Source organism: Strongylocentrotus purpuratus, unplaced genomic scaffold (genome assembly GCF_000002235.5).
Source record: "Strongylocentrotus purpuratus isolate Spur 01 unplaced genomic scaffold, Spur_5.0 spur5_scaffold_1, whole genome shotgun sequence".
NCBI classification, from domain to species: Eukaryota; Metazoa; Echinodermata; class Echinoidea; order Camarodonta; family Strongylocentrotidae; genus Strongylocentrotus; species Strongylocentrotus purpuratus.
Genome location: NW_022145594.1, coordinates 31,128,285 through 31,145,976, shown reverse-complemented (window position 1 = coordinate 31,145,976; position 17,692 = coordinate 31,128,285). Strand labels below are relative to the sequence as shown.

The 17,692-nt window shown below is 37.4% G+C and overlaps 1 protein-coding gene across 4 annotated transcripts; it reads right to left on the bottom strand.

Moving 5' to 3' along the window:
• Window positions 1-391: 391 nt before the first annotated feature.
• On the bottom strand, window positions 392-17,461 carry LOC594705 (intraflagellar transport protein 57 homolog). Of its 4 annotated transcripts, XM_030978049.1 has the most exons (11): window positions 17,384-17,461; window positions 14,668-14,800; window positions 13,569-13,730; window positions 10,214-10,304; window positions 8,947-8,980; window positions 7,637-7,706; window positions 6,666-6,764; window positions 5,392-5,487; window positions 2,927-3,058; window positions 1,709-1,838; window positions 392-994 (listed from the first exon to the last, which is right to left on the bottom strand). In XM_030978049.1, exons 7-11 carry the CDS (start codon window positions 6,729-6,731, stop codon window positions 819-821), a joined length of 600 nt encoding a protein of 199 aa, XP_030833909.1. In that variant the 5' UTR covers window positions 6,732-6,764; window positions 7,637-7,706; window positions 8,947-8,980; window positions 10,214-10,304; window positions 13,569-13,730; window positions 14,668-14,800; window positions 17,384-17,461; the 3' UTR covers window positions 392-818. The 4 variants fall into 4 exon arrangements, with proteins under 4 accessions (XP_030833909.1, XP_030833907.1, XP_030833908.1 ...); XM_030978047.1 differs by lacking the exon at window positions 8,947-8,980; XM_030978048.1 differs by lacking the exon at window positions 8,947-8,980 and having other exon boundaries at window positions 14,668-14,797; window positions 17,384-17,446.
• Between the last annotated feature and the right edge of the window lie 231 nt (window positions 17,462-17,692).

Sequence of the window (17,692 nt, the reverse complement as noted above, 5' to 3'; positions counted from 1 at the left end):
GCTGTGACGTCATAAAAATCTATTTTTAGAATTTCTCAATTTTTTCTTCATTTTCCGAAACAGCATCAAAAATAATGTCCAAATGTCGAAAAAACCAATTGAATATGTTAAGTATTGGCTGAGATATGACCATCTGAATAAAAAGATTGCCTATGGGAACTCAGTGTTATATGCTCTGGCTCCTAACCATTAGGAGCCAGAGCATATAACACTGAGTTCCTATAGGACATATATTTATGCAGATGGTCATATCTCAGCCAATACTTAACATATTCAATTGGTTTTTCGACATTTGGACATTATTTTTGATGGTCTTTCGGAAAATGAAGAAAAAATTGAGAAATTGAGAAATTGAGAAATTCTAAAAATAGATTTTTGATGACGTCACACTTCACCACTCTATTTCTCCTTCATCTTTGCGCTGTCTGTAGCCTGTACCAATCATATCCCATTTACTTTTTACTTTTTACAATCATATTCATTAGCATTACAAATAGATTTATTCACACCTCTTTGTATGACAATCTTATCTTTCAGCTTTCCTCGGAAGTTTTGCTCCACAACCCCTATTTTAAACTCCTATAGTAATCTGCATTCTTCTCTTCCAACTTTGCTTAAATGTTTAGCCTATAGTCTGTGTTATTTACAACCCAAACTTTTATAATCTGGATCGCATTTACTTTGGAAGATCAACCTAAAGCAATTTCAATAGTCTCCTATTGAAATGTGTGATAATTACAACGACATACTACATACCGGTAATCAGAACATGATATCTATGGCCGGATGTACAATAGATGCGATCGTGTTTATCCCTTTTAATAATCATATTCATTTCCATTTCCGATGGGTTTATTCATATCCCTTTGCATGTTAGTCTTGTCTTTGAGCTTTGCTTGAAGAAGGTTTTGCTCCACGACCCCTACCCTGACATCCATCTGGATGACCTCGTTCTTCAGACGCTGGAGAGCTTGCTTGATCTTCACCAACGGAGCTGCAAGATAAATAAATAATAATAATAATAATAAAAACGTCTCTGAGCGCTGTACTGATATTATTACCCCGATCATCGGATTCATTCACACACAATGTGCACCAACTCCACTCCCTGGGGAGTATTCCTGCCATGGTCACAGTGAGTGGATATGGCAATTACTAACACAAAAGCTTTTGTCATCCTATCAGGAGTGGCAAATGTAGATATAACGCCTTGCCAAAGGACATTAGTGCCATGTCAGGGATCAAACCCACAACCTGTGCATTTCAAGTCAAGTGCTTAAACCACTCGACTAAGACACTTCCGTATACATACATAATGAAATTAACTAATTATTTTTTGTGAAAGGAAAAACGTAAACAGAAAAACATACTGCTGGTTTGGGATGTGCAGGTGTACCTCTGAACACGGGTTTCCCCTTAATCTATCGTAAAATAGTGCAGTGGGTTCTGAACATCGAGAGCTAGCAGCTCTCCTCCACATGGGCCTCCCATTAACATCCTATCTGAGGGACAGAGTTCTCGACTGTAACCCCACCTATGCCTATGGGCCAGGGGAGGGGCATGTTAACACATAATGCACGCTTCACCCCATCTGCCTGAGCTGGATTCATATTCAATCTATTGTTAAACAGATAGACACCCTACCAAATAAACTTACTCGCTTCCTCAAACCTCTAACAAAAGTTTACAAAAAGAAAGTTCAACTTACATCCATCGGTCATGCTTGACCCCCTCTCTTCCATCTCTTGTTTTATCCGTTCCAATTCTTCTGTCACTTCAGCAAGTTGTCTCGTTCGTTCTGTCACTCCACCGCTGGCCTGCCTGTACTGTTCCTTCACCTGTACAACAATAACAAATGTAAGATGGTAATATGACGTTGATGTGAAGGTGATATATTAGCAACATAAAGGTAACATTATAGTAAGATGAATGTAATATGAAGATAGCTGGCTGGTTCTTTCTGTCACTCATCCACTAACCTGCCTGTATTGTTCCTTCACCTGTACAACAGTAACAAATGTAAGATGGTAATATGACGTTGGTGTGAAGGTGATATGAAAACAACATGAAGATAACATGTTGGAATGTTCATATCAAATGCTATTGCAAATTACTTCCGAAATCGGACTGTATAATTTGTGGTGGGCTTTAAAATGACAGACTAAACTTATGATGGTAATACTGTGCACAGACAATATGGCAGTAACATTACAGTATCATGACTGGTAATATCATGGTAATTTGAAGGGGTCATTGTTTACTGAGAGCCAGAAGTTAAAGCGATGGTATTTTGCCAGTAACACAAAGGTAATATTGGGGGTGATATGAAGTTTAATATGATGGTAATTTAACAGAACTACACTGTATGTAGGTAATGTGAAGAAAATATGAAGGTAAATATGACTGTAATTTCACAGTAATATAAAAGTAATAATGAACATTGATATGCTAACAAATTTGACAGTATATTGAAGAATATATGAAGGTAAATGTGATACTTTGGTACCATGATAGTACCAAGAAAGTAATACAACAGTAATATGTTAGTACCAAGAAAGTAATACAACAGTAATATGTATGTTGGTACCATGATAGTACCAAGAAATTAATACAACAGTTTTATGTTGGTACCATGATAGTACTAGGAAGTAATACAACATTAATGTATTGGTACCATGATAGTACTAAGAAAGTTATACAACAGCAATATGTTGGAACATGTACCACAATACATGTATTACTAAGAAAGTAATACAACAGTAATATGAGCATAAACATGATGGGAATTTCACAGTGATATGATGGTAAGATGATGGTACATTAACTAGTTGTAACATAAGTGCTTCAACAGGGATTCGAACCCCATACCTTGTGGTTGGCATTGCGGAGACTCATCTACTAGACCACAACACCTCTGCAGACTTACCTCAGCTAAACCATCTTGTGTTCCTCTGAAGTCCTGTAGTAGATGCTCAAGCTGGTTGTTGATGTATTTCTCTCTGCTCCCTATCTTCTCCAACGTCCTTGTGATCTCCTTGTGCAGTTTGTCAAGGTAACCCTGGTAAATGATAAATATGGAGGTGATATGAAGGAATCCCTTAAGCAAAGAAATCAAATGTTGTCCCTCACTAGCCATTTTTCTCATCAATTCTTACTTGTGCAGTTTGTCAAGGTAACCCTGGTAAATGATAAATATGGAGGTGATATGAAGGTATTCACTAAGCAATGAAATCAAATGTTTTCCCTCACTAGCCATTTATCTCATCAATTCTTACTTGTGCAGTTTGTCAAGGTAACCCTGATAAATGATAAATATAGAGGTGATATGAAGGTATCCCTTAAGCAATGAAATCAAACGTTGTCCCTCACTAGCCATTTTTCTCATCAATTCTTACTTGTGCAGTTTGTCAAGGTAACCCTGGTAAATGATAAATATGGAGGTGATATGAAGGTATTCACTAAGCAATGAAATCAAATGTTTTCCCTCACTAGCAATTTTTCTCATCAATTCTTACTTGTGCAGTTTGTCAAGGTAACCCTGATAAATGATAAATATGGAGGTGATATGAAAGAATTCCTTAAGCAATGAAGTAAAATCTGTCCTTTACTTGCCGTGTTTAAAGCCCCACTGCACAACTTATAGCTACTTGCGCCTCAGGGTGCTACAAGAATTTTTTTCACCACTTGCCCTGTCGGGCAAGTGGGTTTTCAATTTACTTGCCCAAACAATATTTCCACTTGCCCAAAACTTTAAAGCGAAAAAGTAGTTCGCTTTCTTGGCTGGCGGTGCCTCCATGTTTACTAGCACAATCGAGAAAAAACAGCTGATCAACGCACGTGTGTGTCTGTGCAAGCCGCTGTCATTTGGAAACGTAGGCTAATTTTCAGCTGTTAATAATTTGGGTCAACTCTTCCATCAAGAAACGTCATGTAAATAATGGGTAATCAACTATTTTAAATAAAGTACGGACATTTTTATTTCATCATTCACTGCTATAAATATCATGCCAAAATTTGTAAATTCTTACTAAATAATAATATTGAAGATATTTTACGATAAATCTCGGATAAGTATGCGAAAACTAGACTAAACAACGTCGCTAAAACCATGAAAACAAAACAACAACGGCTTATATTCTGGGGGTCTCGATACTATTATCAAAATGACTCGCTCGGTCGGATCTTGAGACTGCAGTAATAAATTGAAAACGAGACAAAAACATTCATCTGATTTATATGAGCAGCGAGTTTTAAATAATATGTTCACAATCATTAACAGTCATTATGAATAAATATCAAACATTTGACTTTTTGTACTTACTAGAAAATCCCTGTTGTTTATTCCATTCCGATTCGCACGTGTTCATTTCCCTAGAATAATGACGTCATATTTGGCGTGATTCAACCAATCGGCAATCAGAGAATAGCAAAGGCCTGTCGGTGCGGCCTGCAGAGCTAGAGAGAGAGAGCGCGAATAAGCTCGCAGCTGGTACGATCGCGCTAGCTGTCTCTAGCTAGCTCACGGCCGGCCGTGCGTGGAGGCGGAGCGGCATTCATGGCTTGATGAAGTGTCACTGTTGCATGCGCGCTGAGCTAGCTGAGCTGGCTAGCTGTCTGTGAAGTTTTTTCGAAATCGGAACGATCGCTTTTTTGCTTCTGGATTTTGACGACGGGTAAGAAGTTGACGGGTGAATGGTAGAGTTCTTGGACACTAGGAAATTACTGTAAAAGTATCACTTGCCCGAATCGGGCAAGTGATAATTTGATTTACTTGCCCGACGGCTCAATTTGGTTGCCCCGGGACGTCGGGCAAGCGGGTTTGTCGCGCCCTGCCTCTATATAGCAAATAATGCCTAATTGGTGACCGCTGGTCCCCCATGATCCCCTTTTTCTTATGTTAATTGAGAGCTGATTTGATGAGATAACCACCGGTCAGTGACTACGCTGGGTGGCCCAATCCTTCCTGCCTAAAGTAGTGCAGGCGGGCTTTAAAAGATTTGTTTTTTTTGTTGTTTTTTTTAAAGTTAATATTGTTTTTTTTTAATATTCTTTATAAATACTTAATTTTCAACTGATTTATATTGCCATTTACGGTATGAATCCTAGTTGACAACTAGTTCTTGTGCTTCTTAATAATATCTTAAATGCCTTTTTTTTTAATATACTGGGTAGATATATATATATATATATACAAATATCATATTTTGTGTAATGGTGATAGCCATTGACAGGCCTGTGGCCTTTGCAAATGCAACCATATTTGTATTCGTTTGTGATTTATACTTGTTAATTTTCTCTTTTACATGTATATGTTGTTGGCATTGTGATTGTTCTTTTTATTCAACATTAAGGCTGACAAACTCCTACAATCTTGCTTTGATCAACACTTACCTTAGTCTCTGAGAGAGCCGTCTCAATCCCATCTTTGTGTAGATGCATCTGATCCACGTGTGTTCTCCAGTCCTTGTTATCTGTTCTAATGTGGACCTTTCAAGGAAATAATAACAATGATAATAATAATAATACATTTTTGATGATGATGATGATGATGATAATAATAATGTTGTTAAATCATGCCTTTATTTCATATACAAGGAATACATGTGTACATTCAAGACCTGGGGGGTGTTTCACAAAGATCCTAAGTAGAACTTAACACTAAGTTGGACTTAAAAATTATGGACAGACATTGGAGCCTTAAAATGAAATATATTCAAAAGCAAAAATTAAATTATTTTAGACTTTTTTATAAAATCCACATCAAGAACATGAAATCTCCTTGATGATAGAAAATATGAATGATTTGAATCAACATTTTATGCCTTTCAAAATAACTTTTACAAAATATTTTCAAAGATGCTAATGGCTTTCCATAATTTTTAAGTCCAACTTAGAGATAAGCTCAACTTAGAATCTTTGTGAAACACCCCCCAGGTCCATGTTCCCTTTCCGAAACCATGGCAGGTCGCACTACATATAAAACATATACAAACAATAATGCATTACAGTTACAAATATATATCAATCATGCATAATAACAATTATATATTAATCATGTATAATTAATCATTGATCAATATACATTCATTCATATATCAATCATGTATAGTAACAATTATTAATCATGCATAGGTTGGCAACAAAAATTAATTACGGGGATTATGATTTTCTGAACATGTGGGTAAAGGCTCGGAGTAGGAAACGATGTAAGAAAATGTGAAAGAGAGGAGAAAGTAGAGGGTACATTATAGGTGGGAGATAAAGTGTAAACGAGTGTAAATAAGTCATTCCACTTGGAATAGACAGAGTGGAAGAAAAGGAGAAAGTAGGGGGGGGGTAAAGAGAGAAGAGGGGAGAAAAGGCAAGCAGATGGAGTAAAGGAGGAGGAGAGGTTGGAGAGGTAGGCAAGGAAAATAAGTTTAGGAAGAATGAGAGAGAGGGGGAGAAGATTTTCCCCAGCTTTATCTCAGCTGCCATAATAGGCCACTAAATCATTCAAGGAATTACTTCCTAACGGGAACCCATTTCCGTCACCTGGGGGAGAGTGGCAAAGTTCTGGAAAGTTCATGGAAGGAAACTCTCTGTTTTTTAAGTACTCTATGTTGTAATACGGTCAGTAATGGAGGCAATATGGGACAGCCCATTCATTTCAAAGACAATAGTACCTTTAGGGATGGGGTCACCCTCTTGACCTCTAACCTCCACTCGTTAGCATCAACCGATGACTCCATGATCTCCTCCGGTCTAGAGCTCTCTGCTGTTTCCTGTCAATGGGTTAAAGGTCAAACAATGGCCAAACAAATGTCAAGGATCAATAATGTCTCATGCATTATATTCATGCCACTTCAATATACCGGTTTAGTAACATATTCAAATTTTATGCATACTTTTTATAAACAAAACTTGTTCCTGACAACCTGAAAATCTTGCCAGAGGCTTGCAAGATATAGCAACACGTAATGTGTGCAGACTGGATTCCAAGTATTGTATGTAGTTCATTCATTCATTAATAACAGGTTACTGGAATAACTCATCACTAGGTCCCCAGGAAAGAAATATCCATAAATTGAATATGTTAGTAAAGCGGTATGAAAACAAGTATGTGTATCTGTATGAATGCTCCAGAATTCCACAATGCAAACTCTATGTATGTTGTAAGTGGACAGAATCTTTACTGCAAATTATAAGTTAAACATCACTTACAGAAATAAGTTAATGACCCAGAAAAGAGACAGTGTACTCATTTTGGCATTTTTCATCAGAAAATAATCCCACTTGTTTTTTAATTTTTGTTTTATCCATGTGACTATATTACCTGTGAAATATCAATCAATATGTATTGTATCATATCTATACACAGCATATACATATATTATTATATTGTAATGCAAAATTGATAACTCATTGTAACTGTATCTTCGCAACACCAAATCTTACGGGGGATTTTAAGTGGTCGTTATGGATAGGTGGTCGTTATAGACAGGTGGTCGTTAAGACAGGTTTGACTGTATTTCCACCAAATCTGGTGTCCGCAAATTATGACCTTCTGCACATTGAAACTGACGACCCACTGGCTTTAAAAGCACCATCAAGAATTCGCTTGAGCCTTAAAACCTTGAATAAAGCAGGTACAAACCTTGTTCGTTTGAAGATTCCTAAGCCCTTCCAGATCAAGAAAACTTTCTTCTTCTTCTATCTTCTTCCTCCTGATAGAGACAAGAAAAGAGAGACAAAGTTTATGATGATATTTAATAATAACCATGATAAGAATGATGGGTTTGACAAAGATGATTGTTCTTACTTTTGAAATTAAATTTCTTATAATAAATGTCAAGATTCAAGATTTTATTGTCCATAATATAATACAGAAATTTGTTTTCCATTGGTATAGCATGTAATACATAAAACATAAGACAAAAACATGGTGTCGTGTGCTGAAAGCCAGAAGGGCGTCAAGACTCGATAAGAAAAAGTCTATGAGCAGGTACGGTCCTCCGGCTTTCAGCACAAAACATGAAAAAACAGTTATATGACTTATACATAGCAAGAATTTTAAATACAATTCTGAATCACATCATGAATAAATTCAGGTATTAATATAGATGTGAATATGAAAGTAGAATAGGAGCAGCATCACAATCGAAATACGAGCAGAAAGAGAAAGGAGAAGAGAGCTCAAGCTCGAAGGACTGATAAAAGAGAGAAATATAGGGAGAGTTGGTAAGGGTCCAAAGGGAAAGGGGAGAGATAGAGAAGGAGAGATGGCATAATTTACAATCAGATTATAATGCATGACAGAAAAATACAACAAAATCAGCAGCAGAGCTAAACAACGGATGTTTTGACCCACAAAGGTGATAAGGTGGAAAACTTTCCAACCCAATCCCTACAAGTTTATTTACTGGGTGGGTAGAAAAAAAGTTAACAAATAATCATAATCGCTATTATTTCGCTTAAAGCTGAGAATTTTGTGTTACTTGTGCATTATAGATGTGCATGGAATTTGGAATAAAAGAATTTCTGTATCTGGCTCTACGGGTAATTGGTACACGCAGGCGGATTCCTGAGCGGTTAAAAGTAAAACAAGAAAATAGTGGATGTGATGGGTCTTTCATAATAGAATTTATTTTAGTCAATAAGCGATCTTCAAACAAAACTGATAGGGGTGGTAATTCAATGGCGATAATACGTTGAGCAATTTTCCTCGGATGTTCGAGTTTAGTTTTGTCTGCTTGTGTGAGATTTCCATAAAAACAAATGAGATTGAATAGAAGAACACTTTGAATGATAGACTGATAGAAAAGATGCAAGATCGTCCTGTCAACGTTAAATTTTTTGAGCTTCCTTAGAAAAAACATCCGTTGATTACATGTAGCTCTACTGTGTACAGCGTTGGTGTTCTTATTAAATCGTAGCTTATCATCAATCAAGGTACAAGATACTTACCAAGATACTTATATTCATGTACGTGTTCGATTGCCTGTTCATGAATATACAAAAGGATATGATTAACGTCACGTCAAAAGTCTATAATAATCTCTTTGGTTTTTTTGAACATTCAAATATAGGTTGTGTCGATCGCACCATTCAACAAACTGATTACCGGTAACTTGACAAAAATACTCATTCTCACTATTTCCTCCCTTAATGAAACCTGTGATGGCAGTGTCATCAGCATACTTTATAAATGAACATTGACTGGTACTAGCGCAATCACTGGTATACAGTGAAAATGAGTGAGAAAGGACACACCCTTGTGGAGCTCCTGTATTGGTTAACAAAGTAGGGGATTTAATATTTCCAAGTCTTACTGATTGTTGTCTATTTGTTAGAAAGTTATGAACCCAGAGCACTATTTTAACATCAACCTCCATTTCTATCAGTTTATTTATTAAAAGGTGAGGAGTTATGGTATTAAAAGCACTAGAGAGGTCAATGAAGGTACATCTTACATATGATTTGGGGATATCTAAATGACTATATATTCCATAAAGAAGGACAAGAACAGCGTCCTCAACTCCCCTATTCTGTCTATAAGCAAATTGAAAGGGGTCAATAAATGAGCCAGCTTGACTCAATAGATGTTTCAAAATTAACCTTTCCAAACATTTCATGACATTAGATGTGAGTGCTACAGGGCAAAAGGCATTCAGATCTGTGCTTCTGCCTTTCCTATTCCCTTTTGGAACTGGTATAATCGAAGATGTTTTCCATATTTGTGGTATTACACCTAGATCCAAAGTTAACTGATATAATCTCGTAAAAATAGGAGCTAATTGTTGATAACAAGTTTTAAGAATCCGATTTGAGATGTCATCAGGTCCAGTGGCCTTGTTTACTTTTACTCTTCTTAAGATGTTCCTCACATCTAGCTCTGATATTACAATGCCAACATTACTTGTGATTTTACTTAACAAGGATTTACTCAAGCATTCATTTTGATCATGAAAATCATTGCAATCAAATCGTGTATAAAATAAGTTTAAATCATCTGCAAAGTCCTGGTTACATTCAGTCAATTTATGTTTGCCCAGTCCTATATAATATCACAGTACTATAATTTGATTTAAACAGTATTTTGATGAGAGAAGGAGCGAAGAAGGAAGGGAGAGAGAGAGAGGGGGAGGGGGAGGGAGGGAGAGAGAGAGGGGGAGACAGGGAGCAAGAGAGATAGAGACAAATATAAAGAGTAAGATCTTCAGTTTATACTTACATCCTTTTTGAGTGAAACCAGGGATTTCAAAATCCAGTTCTGGAATACGCACAGATGCAGAGTTTGTCCTAATAACTTGCCTGTCCATATCCTGTTGATAGACAAAAGCAAAGGAAAAACAATTGCCTCGTCATACTACAGGATATTTATATGATACAAATTCAAAGGAGTGTTATATAAAGAACCCTCATATTTCAAAAGTTGTATAACATGCTCCTCCCACAATTTGTTCTGCTGTAATTTCATATACTAACCGAATTCTTAACTTTAACCCTGGCCCAAAAACTACACATAAGCCTAACCCTAACCCTAATCCTAACCATGACTCTAAGCCGAAACCCAACTGCAGCCTAACCTTAACCCTAAATACTATGACAAAATAAAACCCAGAGCAGTTGGTTGGCTGAGCAAATGTTAGATCACCAGAGCTGCCAACCTTGTGCGACCAAAAAAAGGAATCATGATGGCAAAAAAAAAGGAATTTCAAGCAAAAAAAAGGAATTCATAAAAACGAAACTTACAACCACGCGCGAAACTTCCAATGCAGTTCATTCATCATGCTGTTTTTTCCATACGAGCAGGTAATTTTTTTGGTGGTTATTTTAGTATTATCGGCATTTAATTTTTTTTTGAATATTTTTCTCTTCAAGTAGATTTTAAAATTAGTTTTCTATTGAATTTGTGATCAAATCACCATTTTAGGGAAGTTGTTTGACGTGCGGTATGTAAAAAAATAAAAAATAAAAAATAAAAAAAATAAAAACATTTATTAAAAAACGTAGTACAGTAATTTGGAGGAATAAACAGAGTAATTCCGGCAAAAACGGAATAGTTGGCAGCTCTGGATCACCATAGAGTTAGGCGCATGGACACATGCTTGAGTATTGGATAAATGATCATTGTATAAAGGAGCAGTACATACATTAGAAGAAACTAGATTTGAAGAGGTCAGCTAACATGACAGCTGGCAAATCATCAGTGCTTGGTCATGCAAAGTCCTACCCCATCCTGAACTGAAACATTGTTTAGTGTAACACATGTTTGTGCATCAATTCAAAAGGAAAAGTGATAAAGAATCAGGGTCCCATTCTATTCTGAACGTCGCATCATACGGGGATCATATGACTGAACGGGGCTATCATGAGCGTCCACTGATCACTTTCATTTACTTCTTCAAAACTAGTTTCTTTAAAATACAATGTGGTTCTCAAGTCTGTACCCCCCCCCCTTTCACACTACAAATATTCTTATTGTTTTTCTTTATACAAATTTCATATAAATTCTTATAGTCTGAACAGGGCCACTCTTCTGTCTTGATCTCGACCTAATAGATACATGTAACAGTCAGCTGGCTATGCATCAGTGCCCACTCACAGTAAGGCCAGGGCCCGTTGCATGAAACTTACCATTGATGGTAACTTTGCCATCAATGGCAACTACCATCAACGAAAAAAATACACGGTGGCGACGGGCGATTCGCCCCCTAAACCTCTGAAATCGCCACGGTAAAAATCAAGACGAGGGCGAAAAAAAATCAATATATCTTGAAAAATCGCCCCCGCCATAAATTGATATTCCCTATGAATTAATAAACCAATTTATTGATGTGTCTGAGTGAAATCTCCGTTCCAACTACCAACTCCAAAACTAGAAACTTCCATCAACATTTTAAAAGTTTTGTGAGTTGCAGCGGATCGGCGGTCGTACCTACTGTAGCTAGATCTACAGCGGTATCCGCCTGCCTGCGCCTAAGCTCCCGGCGGCCGGACAGGCCACCGGCCCCGATGTAGTTTCGCGCACAGCATGAATGCATACGCAGTTCGCACACGTTCACAATACACAGAAACGTACTAGCTCAGCTCCAGCGCGCGCCCGCACGCTCCTTGTATGAAGCAAATAAGTATTTGCGAGTGACGAGAGCTCAACTGCTAGCGACCAAATTGGTACGTAATATGTTTATTTAGTCTTTTTTCTGGCCCTAATTTTATCATGGACAATGCAATCCCATTAAAAAAAATGTTATTCCGTCTAAAATTGTGTTATTTATAAGTTAAAACCATTAAGTGCGAGTATATTTTTACTGTTGTCCCACATACTGATATATTTGTAATAACGAAACGTGCAAAATCAATGCCGGATTTTTTTCCTGTAAAATCGGTATAAAGCAAGTTTCGTACACAGAAATTGAATTTTGTTATAAAAAAACCGTAAATAAATATATAAAGGATGTTAATACTCCTCAGAATCTTTCTTACAACTGTTTAATTAAATTAAATTATTTATATACGATCGATGCCAGGCCAATTGTCATGAGTGATGATGACATCAATTTCTGTCTACGAAATGAAACTAGCTTTGGCTTGGCCTTTAGAATTAGAGTCTATAAAAAAAAAAAATAAGGCCATGATTTGCATGTTTCGGCATAACAAATAGACCCTACATCGGTATGTGGGACAACAGTAAAAATATTTACTCACATTTAATGGTTATAAATGGTCTAAATAACACAATTTTAAAGGGAGTTGGTCTACATTTTTTTTTAATGGGATTGCATTGTCCATGATAACAATTAAATTTGGGACAGAAAAAAAGACTAAATAACATATTACCTACCAATTTGGTTGCTAGTAGTATGATGGCTAAGGAAAAACACAACTTATTGTTACAGCTTACAATATGGCTTTAAGGAAGTAGCCCCTTGGTTTTTTTTAGGCAATGGGGAAAAGTAGCCCCCATAAAAAAATTAATTCCTAGCCCGCGTGTCAGTGATAATATTTTCTTAGGATATGAAAAACGAACAGTTAAACAAAACACTCCTTTTGACAAGTTTTAGTTACATGTATATGTAAATCATAAAGCCACACGTTTAACACAACGTGAATAAATCATGGGTATCTGAATGTCTGCAATACTCTACATGACATATGTACGCTACAATTGTATCTATATTTGCCTTTGCTTGGAATTTAATTAGGTAAAACCGCGTTTAAAAAAAATACAGCCTTTAAAAAAAAAAAAGCCCCCCTGAGCTCCAAAATAGCCACCGCAAAATAATTAAGGGGGGCTATTTTTTTAAGGGAAAATCTGAAAAGAGCCCTCGTAAAAAAAAAAAGTAATTTTTTGGTTGACTACCATGGTAACAGGGCTCAACAGCCAATCAAAATCAAGGCTTCCATGGTACAGGGATGCTAGTTATAATTGATCAGAGGGCCTGAAAATCACCTAGAATGAGCTATTTTGTACACAAAAAAGCCTAAACTATGGTCTGAAAATAACTTGCCAGGGCCTGAATTCAGGCTATTGCCTAACACTGGCATCCCTTCATGGTAGTGATTGAAATTTTAAAGTTTGTTACCTTTTCCGTCCTGATCTCGACCTCGTGGATACATCCTTGTGGTTGCAAGGCACTGGCCGGCTGGATCTCGTTGTTGGTATAGTGACAGTGGGGGCAGTCAAAGGAACTGATGACGACAGACTTGAAGAACGGAATCCTGGTCAGGAGAAGCTTTGTTGTCCCCTGTGAGAGTGGGAGAGAAAGAGATAAGATGAAAGAAGGGAGAGAGAAAGAAAGGAGAGAGAAAGAGGGGAGGGAGAAGCTTTCTCAAGGATCACTATCTAAATGCAATATTACTTTATCTATAAAAGATTGATTATATAGCAACCTAAGACTCAGTGTAAGCTGTGAGATTTCTAAATCATCAAGATGATAAAAAAAGTGATTTGGTCTTACCTAAAGTCACATGTATTTCACACAGAAATGTACACACGGGACAACACACACGTGGCAACACACACGTGGCGTGATCTTATGATCCAAATTCTTCAGCGATTTCTAATCACAATTCAAGTATGAAGAGGTCAGAAGAGCCAATCTTTTCAGGAGAAATTGCTTCCATGATATCCTCTCACTTTAATAAAAGGAATGAAAAAGCTCACAATTTATTGTTTGCCTAACCAGAAGTCCAGGGCCCCCGTTTCATAAAATGTGTTATCAATAACAAATACTGAATTTCTATGACAAATCTGCTCTCAGCCAATCAAATGCGTGCCCACATGTGTGTTTGAGTATTTGTGGGTTCTTTATTATGTAGCTTAGTACTTCCATCCCTTGCTTGTATATACGTTCCATTCTTTTTATTCACCTTGCCATAGTGTTAATGTATGTATTTTGTCGACTATAGGGCCCCACTCACAAGCTTTAATCCTAAACCATTCATTTTATGATGTAATCAAGTTAATATATGTTAATTAATGTACTAATACCAGTCTCTTTTTTATGTAAAAGATTATATCATGTTTTGTGTGGTTTTTAATAAAATGAACTTGAATGCTACTGTTTCAGTAGCTTATGACAGTTATTGTAACTTGTTATTGACAACAAGCTTTATGAAATAGGGCCCAGAACTCAATCTTCTCTTTGATCTGTACAGGTAAATGCGTTCACATCAACTTACATTTTCCTCGCAGTTCACACACAAGCTCTCGATCTCCGTGGCCTCGAGGTCATCCAGGTCACCAGAAATGTTCTTGAAGAGGGGCTGAGAAGTGGCCCGTTCTTCAGTTGCCATGGTAACTCAAGTATTCCTACTGGAAGAAAATTGATGCAGAAAGGGTAGTGTACATGACGGGTGGTTCATATATGTCACAGTATAATGCAGCAGCTTAAAGTTAAACCGCAAATGTGTTTTTAGCGTACTACTGGCATTAATGCACTTCATATCTTATCACACAGACAAGAGAATACACGAGGTGACCAAGAACTGATATCGAAAATAATATCGCTAGTGATATTCGTTTGTCTCACAATGTATGGTCAACAAGGGATCTTACAATTATAATTTATCACATCGATTTAACCTGCATATGTAATTACGAGCAATAAAATCAGAAACTAAAGTAATACTTTGCAAGATTTTTAAGGCATTTATCGAGCTCAAAATGTATACATCAGCTGTCGCTAGCTATACATGCAGCGTGCGTTAGATCTGATAGTGACATACGTTGTACATAATTATACTGTAGGCCTACATGTACATCATGTACTAGCTATGATGCTAGCTGCCCGCGCAACGCACGTCGCTAGACTAGCTAGCTTGAAATGTTTTCAACATCAACCATACTTGGGAGTAAAACATGACAAAACAAATGAATAAAGTAAATTTTGCATAGTATCAGTAAGACTTTAATTTCTGATTTTATTGCTCTTAAGTCTTAAGAGATTAAGACTTAACTAAAAATTAGGTATGATGCACATGAATTTCAATTGTTTCAGGCTCTCGGCGTGGTAGCTGTGCCAGACTCGACGGCTTTAGCAAGCAAGCACGAGCGATGTGTATATTAATTATTAGACTTGGGGTGGATGCAACGATAAGGACTAGGCATACGTCAGAAAATTTACTGAGGTCAGGGTACCATACAGTTGTCAAGAGTGACAATCATAACCATACGCTCAAACAGAACAGATGCTAGATGACAGCTAGGCATGCATGCATATTAAATACCGCAGGGCGCGACAAACCCGCTTGCCCGACGTCCCGGGGCAACCAAATTGAGCCGTCGGGCAAGTAAATCAAATTATCACTTGCCCGATTCGGGCAAGTGATACTTTTACAGTAATTTCCTAGTGTCCAAGAACTCTACCATTCACCCGTCAACTTCTTACCCGTCGTCAAAATCCAGAAGCAAAAAAGCGATCGTTCCGATTTCGAAAAAAATTCACAGACAGCTAGCCAGCTCAGCTAGCTCAGCGCGCATGCAACAGTGACACTTCAAGCCATGAATGCCGCTCCGCCTCCACGCACGGCCGGCCGTGAGCTAGCTAGAGACAGCTAGCGCGATCGTACCAGCTGCGAGCTTATTCGCGCGCTCTCTCTCTAGCTCTGCAGGCCGCACCGACAGGCCTTTGCTATTCTCTGATTGCCGATTGGTTGAATCACGCCAAATATGACGTCATTATTCTAGGGAAATGAACACGTGCGAATCGGAATGGAATAAACAACAGGGATTTTCTAGTAAGTACAAAAAGTCAAATGTTTGATATTTATTCATAATGACTGTTAATGATTGTGAACATATTATTTAAAACTCGCTGCTCATATAAATCAGATGAATGTTTTTGTCTCGTTTTCAATTTATTACTGCGGTCTCAAGATCCGACCGAGCGAGTCATTTTGATAATAGTATCGAGACCCCCAGAATATAAGCCGTTGTTGTTTTGTTTTCATGGTTTTAGCGACGTTGTTTAGTCTAGTTTTCGCATACTTATCCGAGATTTATCGTAAAATATCTTCAATATTATTATTTAGTAAGAATTTACAAATTTTGGCATGATATTTATAGCAGTGAATGATGAAATAAAAATGTCCGTACTTTATTTAAAATAGTTGATTACCCATTATTTACATGACGTTTCTTGATGGAAGAGTTGACCCAAATTATTAACAGCTGAAAATTAGCCTACGTTTCCAAATGACAGCGGCTTGCACAGACACACACGTGCGTTGATCAGCTGTTTTTTTATCTAAAACACTAACTTATCATTACGAGATAATAAATGCTTTAACCTCGAGTCCTTTTTCGCTTTAAAGTTTTGGGCAAGTGGAAATATTGTTTGGGCAAGTAAATTGAAAACCCACTTGCCCGACAGGGCAAGTGGTGAAAAAAATTCTTGTAGCACCCTGTACCGTTAACAAGATCCCAACGAGGCGTTGTGGCGTGATAGCGTGCATCTGTGCAGTGTAATCAAGCTATTAAACAATGGACCCTAAAAACTGATTCAGCCGAGAATGCAGGTTCAAAACCCACGTCTTTTGGATGGTGACATTAAAGGTCGGTCCCCAGACGTAAATAATAATATCTGATTGATACATGTCTGTAATATCCGAATTACACATAGGCCTACACACACACCAGCGCCAGCCAGACTGCTGCGCAATCGTGTCGCTCGCACGGCCCGGTACCGACTGCATTGCCACCCACCCAAACCTCAGTTGTGTAGATTGTCGATATGATAGACAAGTTACATAGACTTACGTGGCGTGGCAAAGTCAATCATCTTTTCACAATTTTACTCATTCAAAGTCACATAATTAATGCTGTCAATTTATTTCACTACATGTATCAACATATTACATAAATACTAGTTCTACGTTACGGTTATCGAATACATACCTAGTTACAAAATCAGGTTTGAACTTGAATTGTTGGAAGTTGAATTATCCTCTCAGTTTCGCACTGCATGCATTCAGCGTATGGCGCAATAACATGTTAAGTGTATGCAAGTCACACGGAGACTGGACTAAAAGTTGAGGACATTATTATGTGTACGTCCAAATTGCTCTTCGCTGGAGAACGGAGTACAGTCTTGCTGTGACATCACGTTAGCCTAGAAGATTCGGGGACTTTCCCCGATCGACTGGTCATTGACGGGTGGGGTAAAAAAATTATGAAAATGCTGTAAACTCAGCAAGCAAACAGTTT

What these genes read in the sequence shown, in the direction of transcription:
- LOC594705 (XM_030978047.1), bottom strand. An exon ending in CGGCTCTCTCAGAGACTAAG is followed by an intron (nt 3,059 to 5,391) that starts GTAAGTGTTGAT and finishes ATCATTTACCAG; the next exon opens with GGTTACCTTGACAAACTGCA. An exon ending in CACAAGATGGTTTAGCTGAG is followed by an intron (nt 1,839 to 2,926) that starts GTAAGTCTGCAG and finishes ATTGTTGTACAG; the next exon opens with GTGAAGGAACAGTACAGGCA.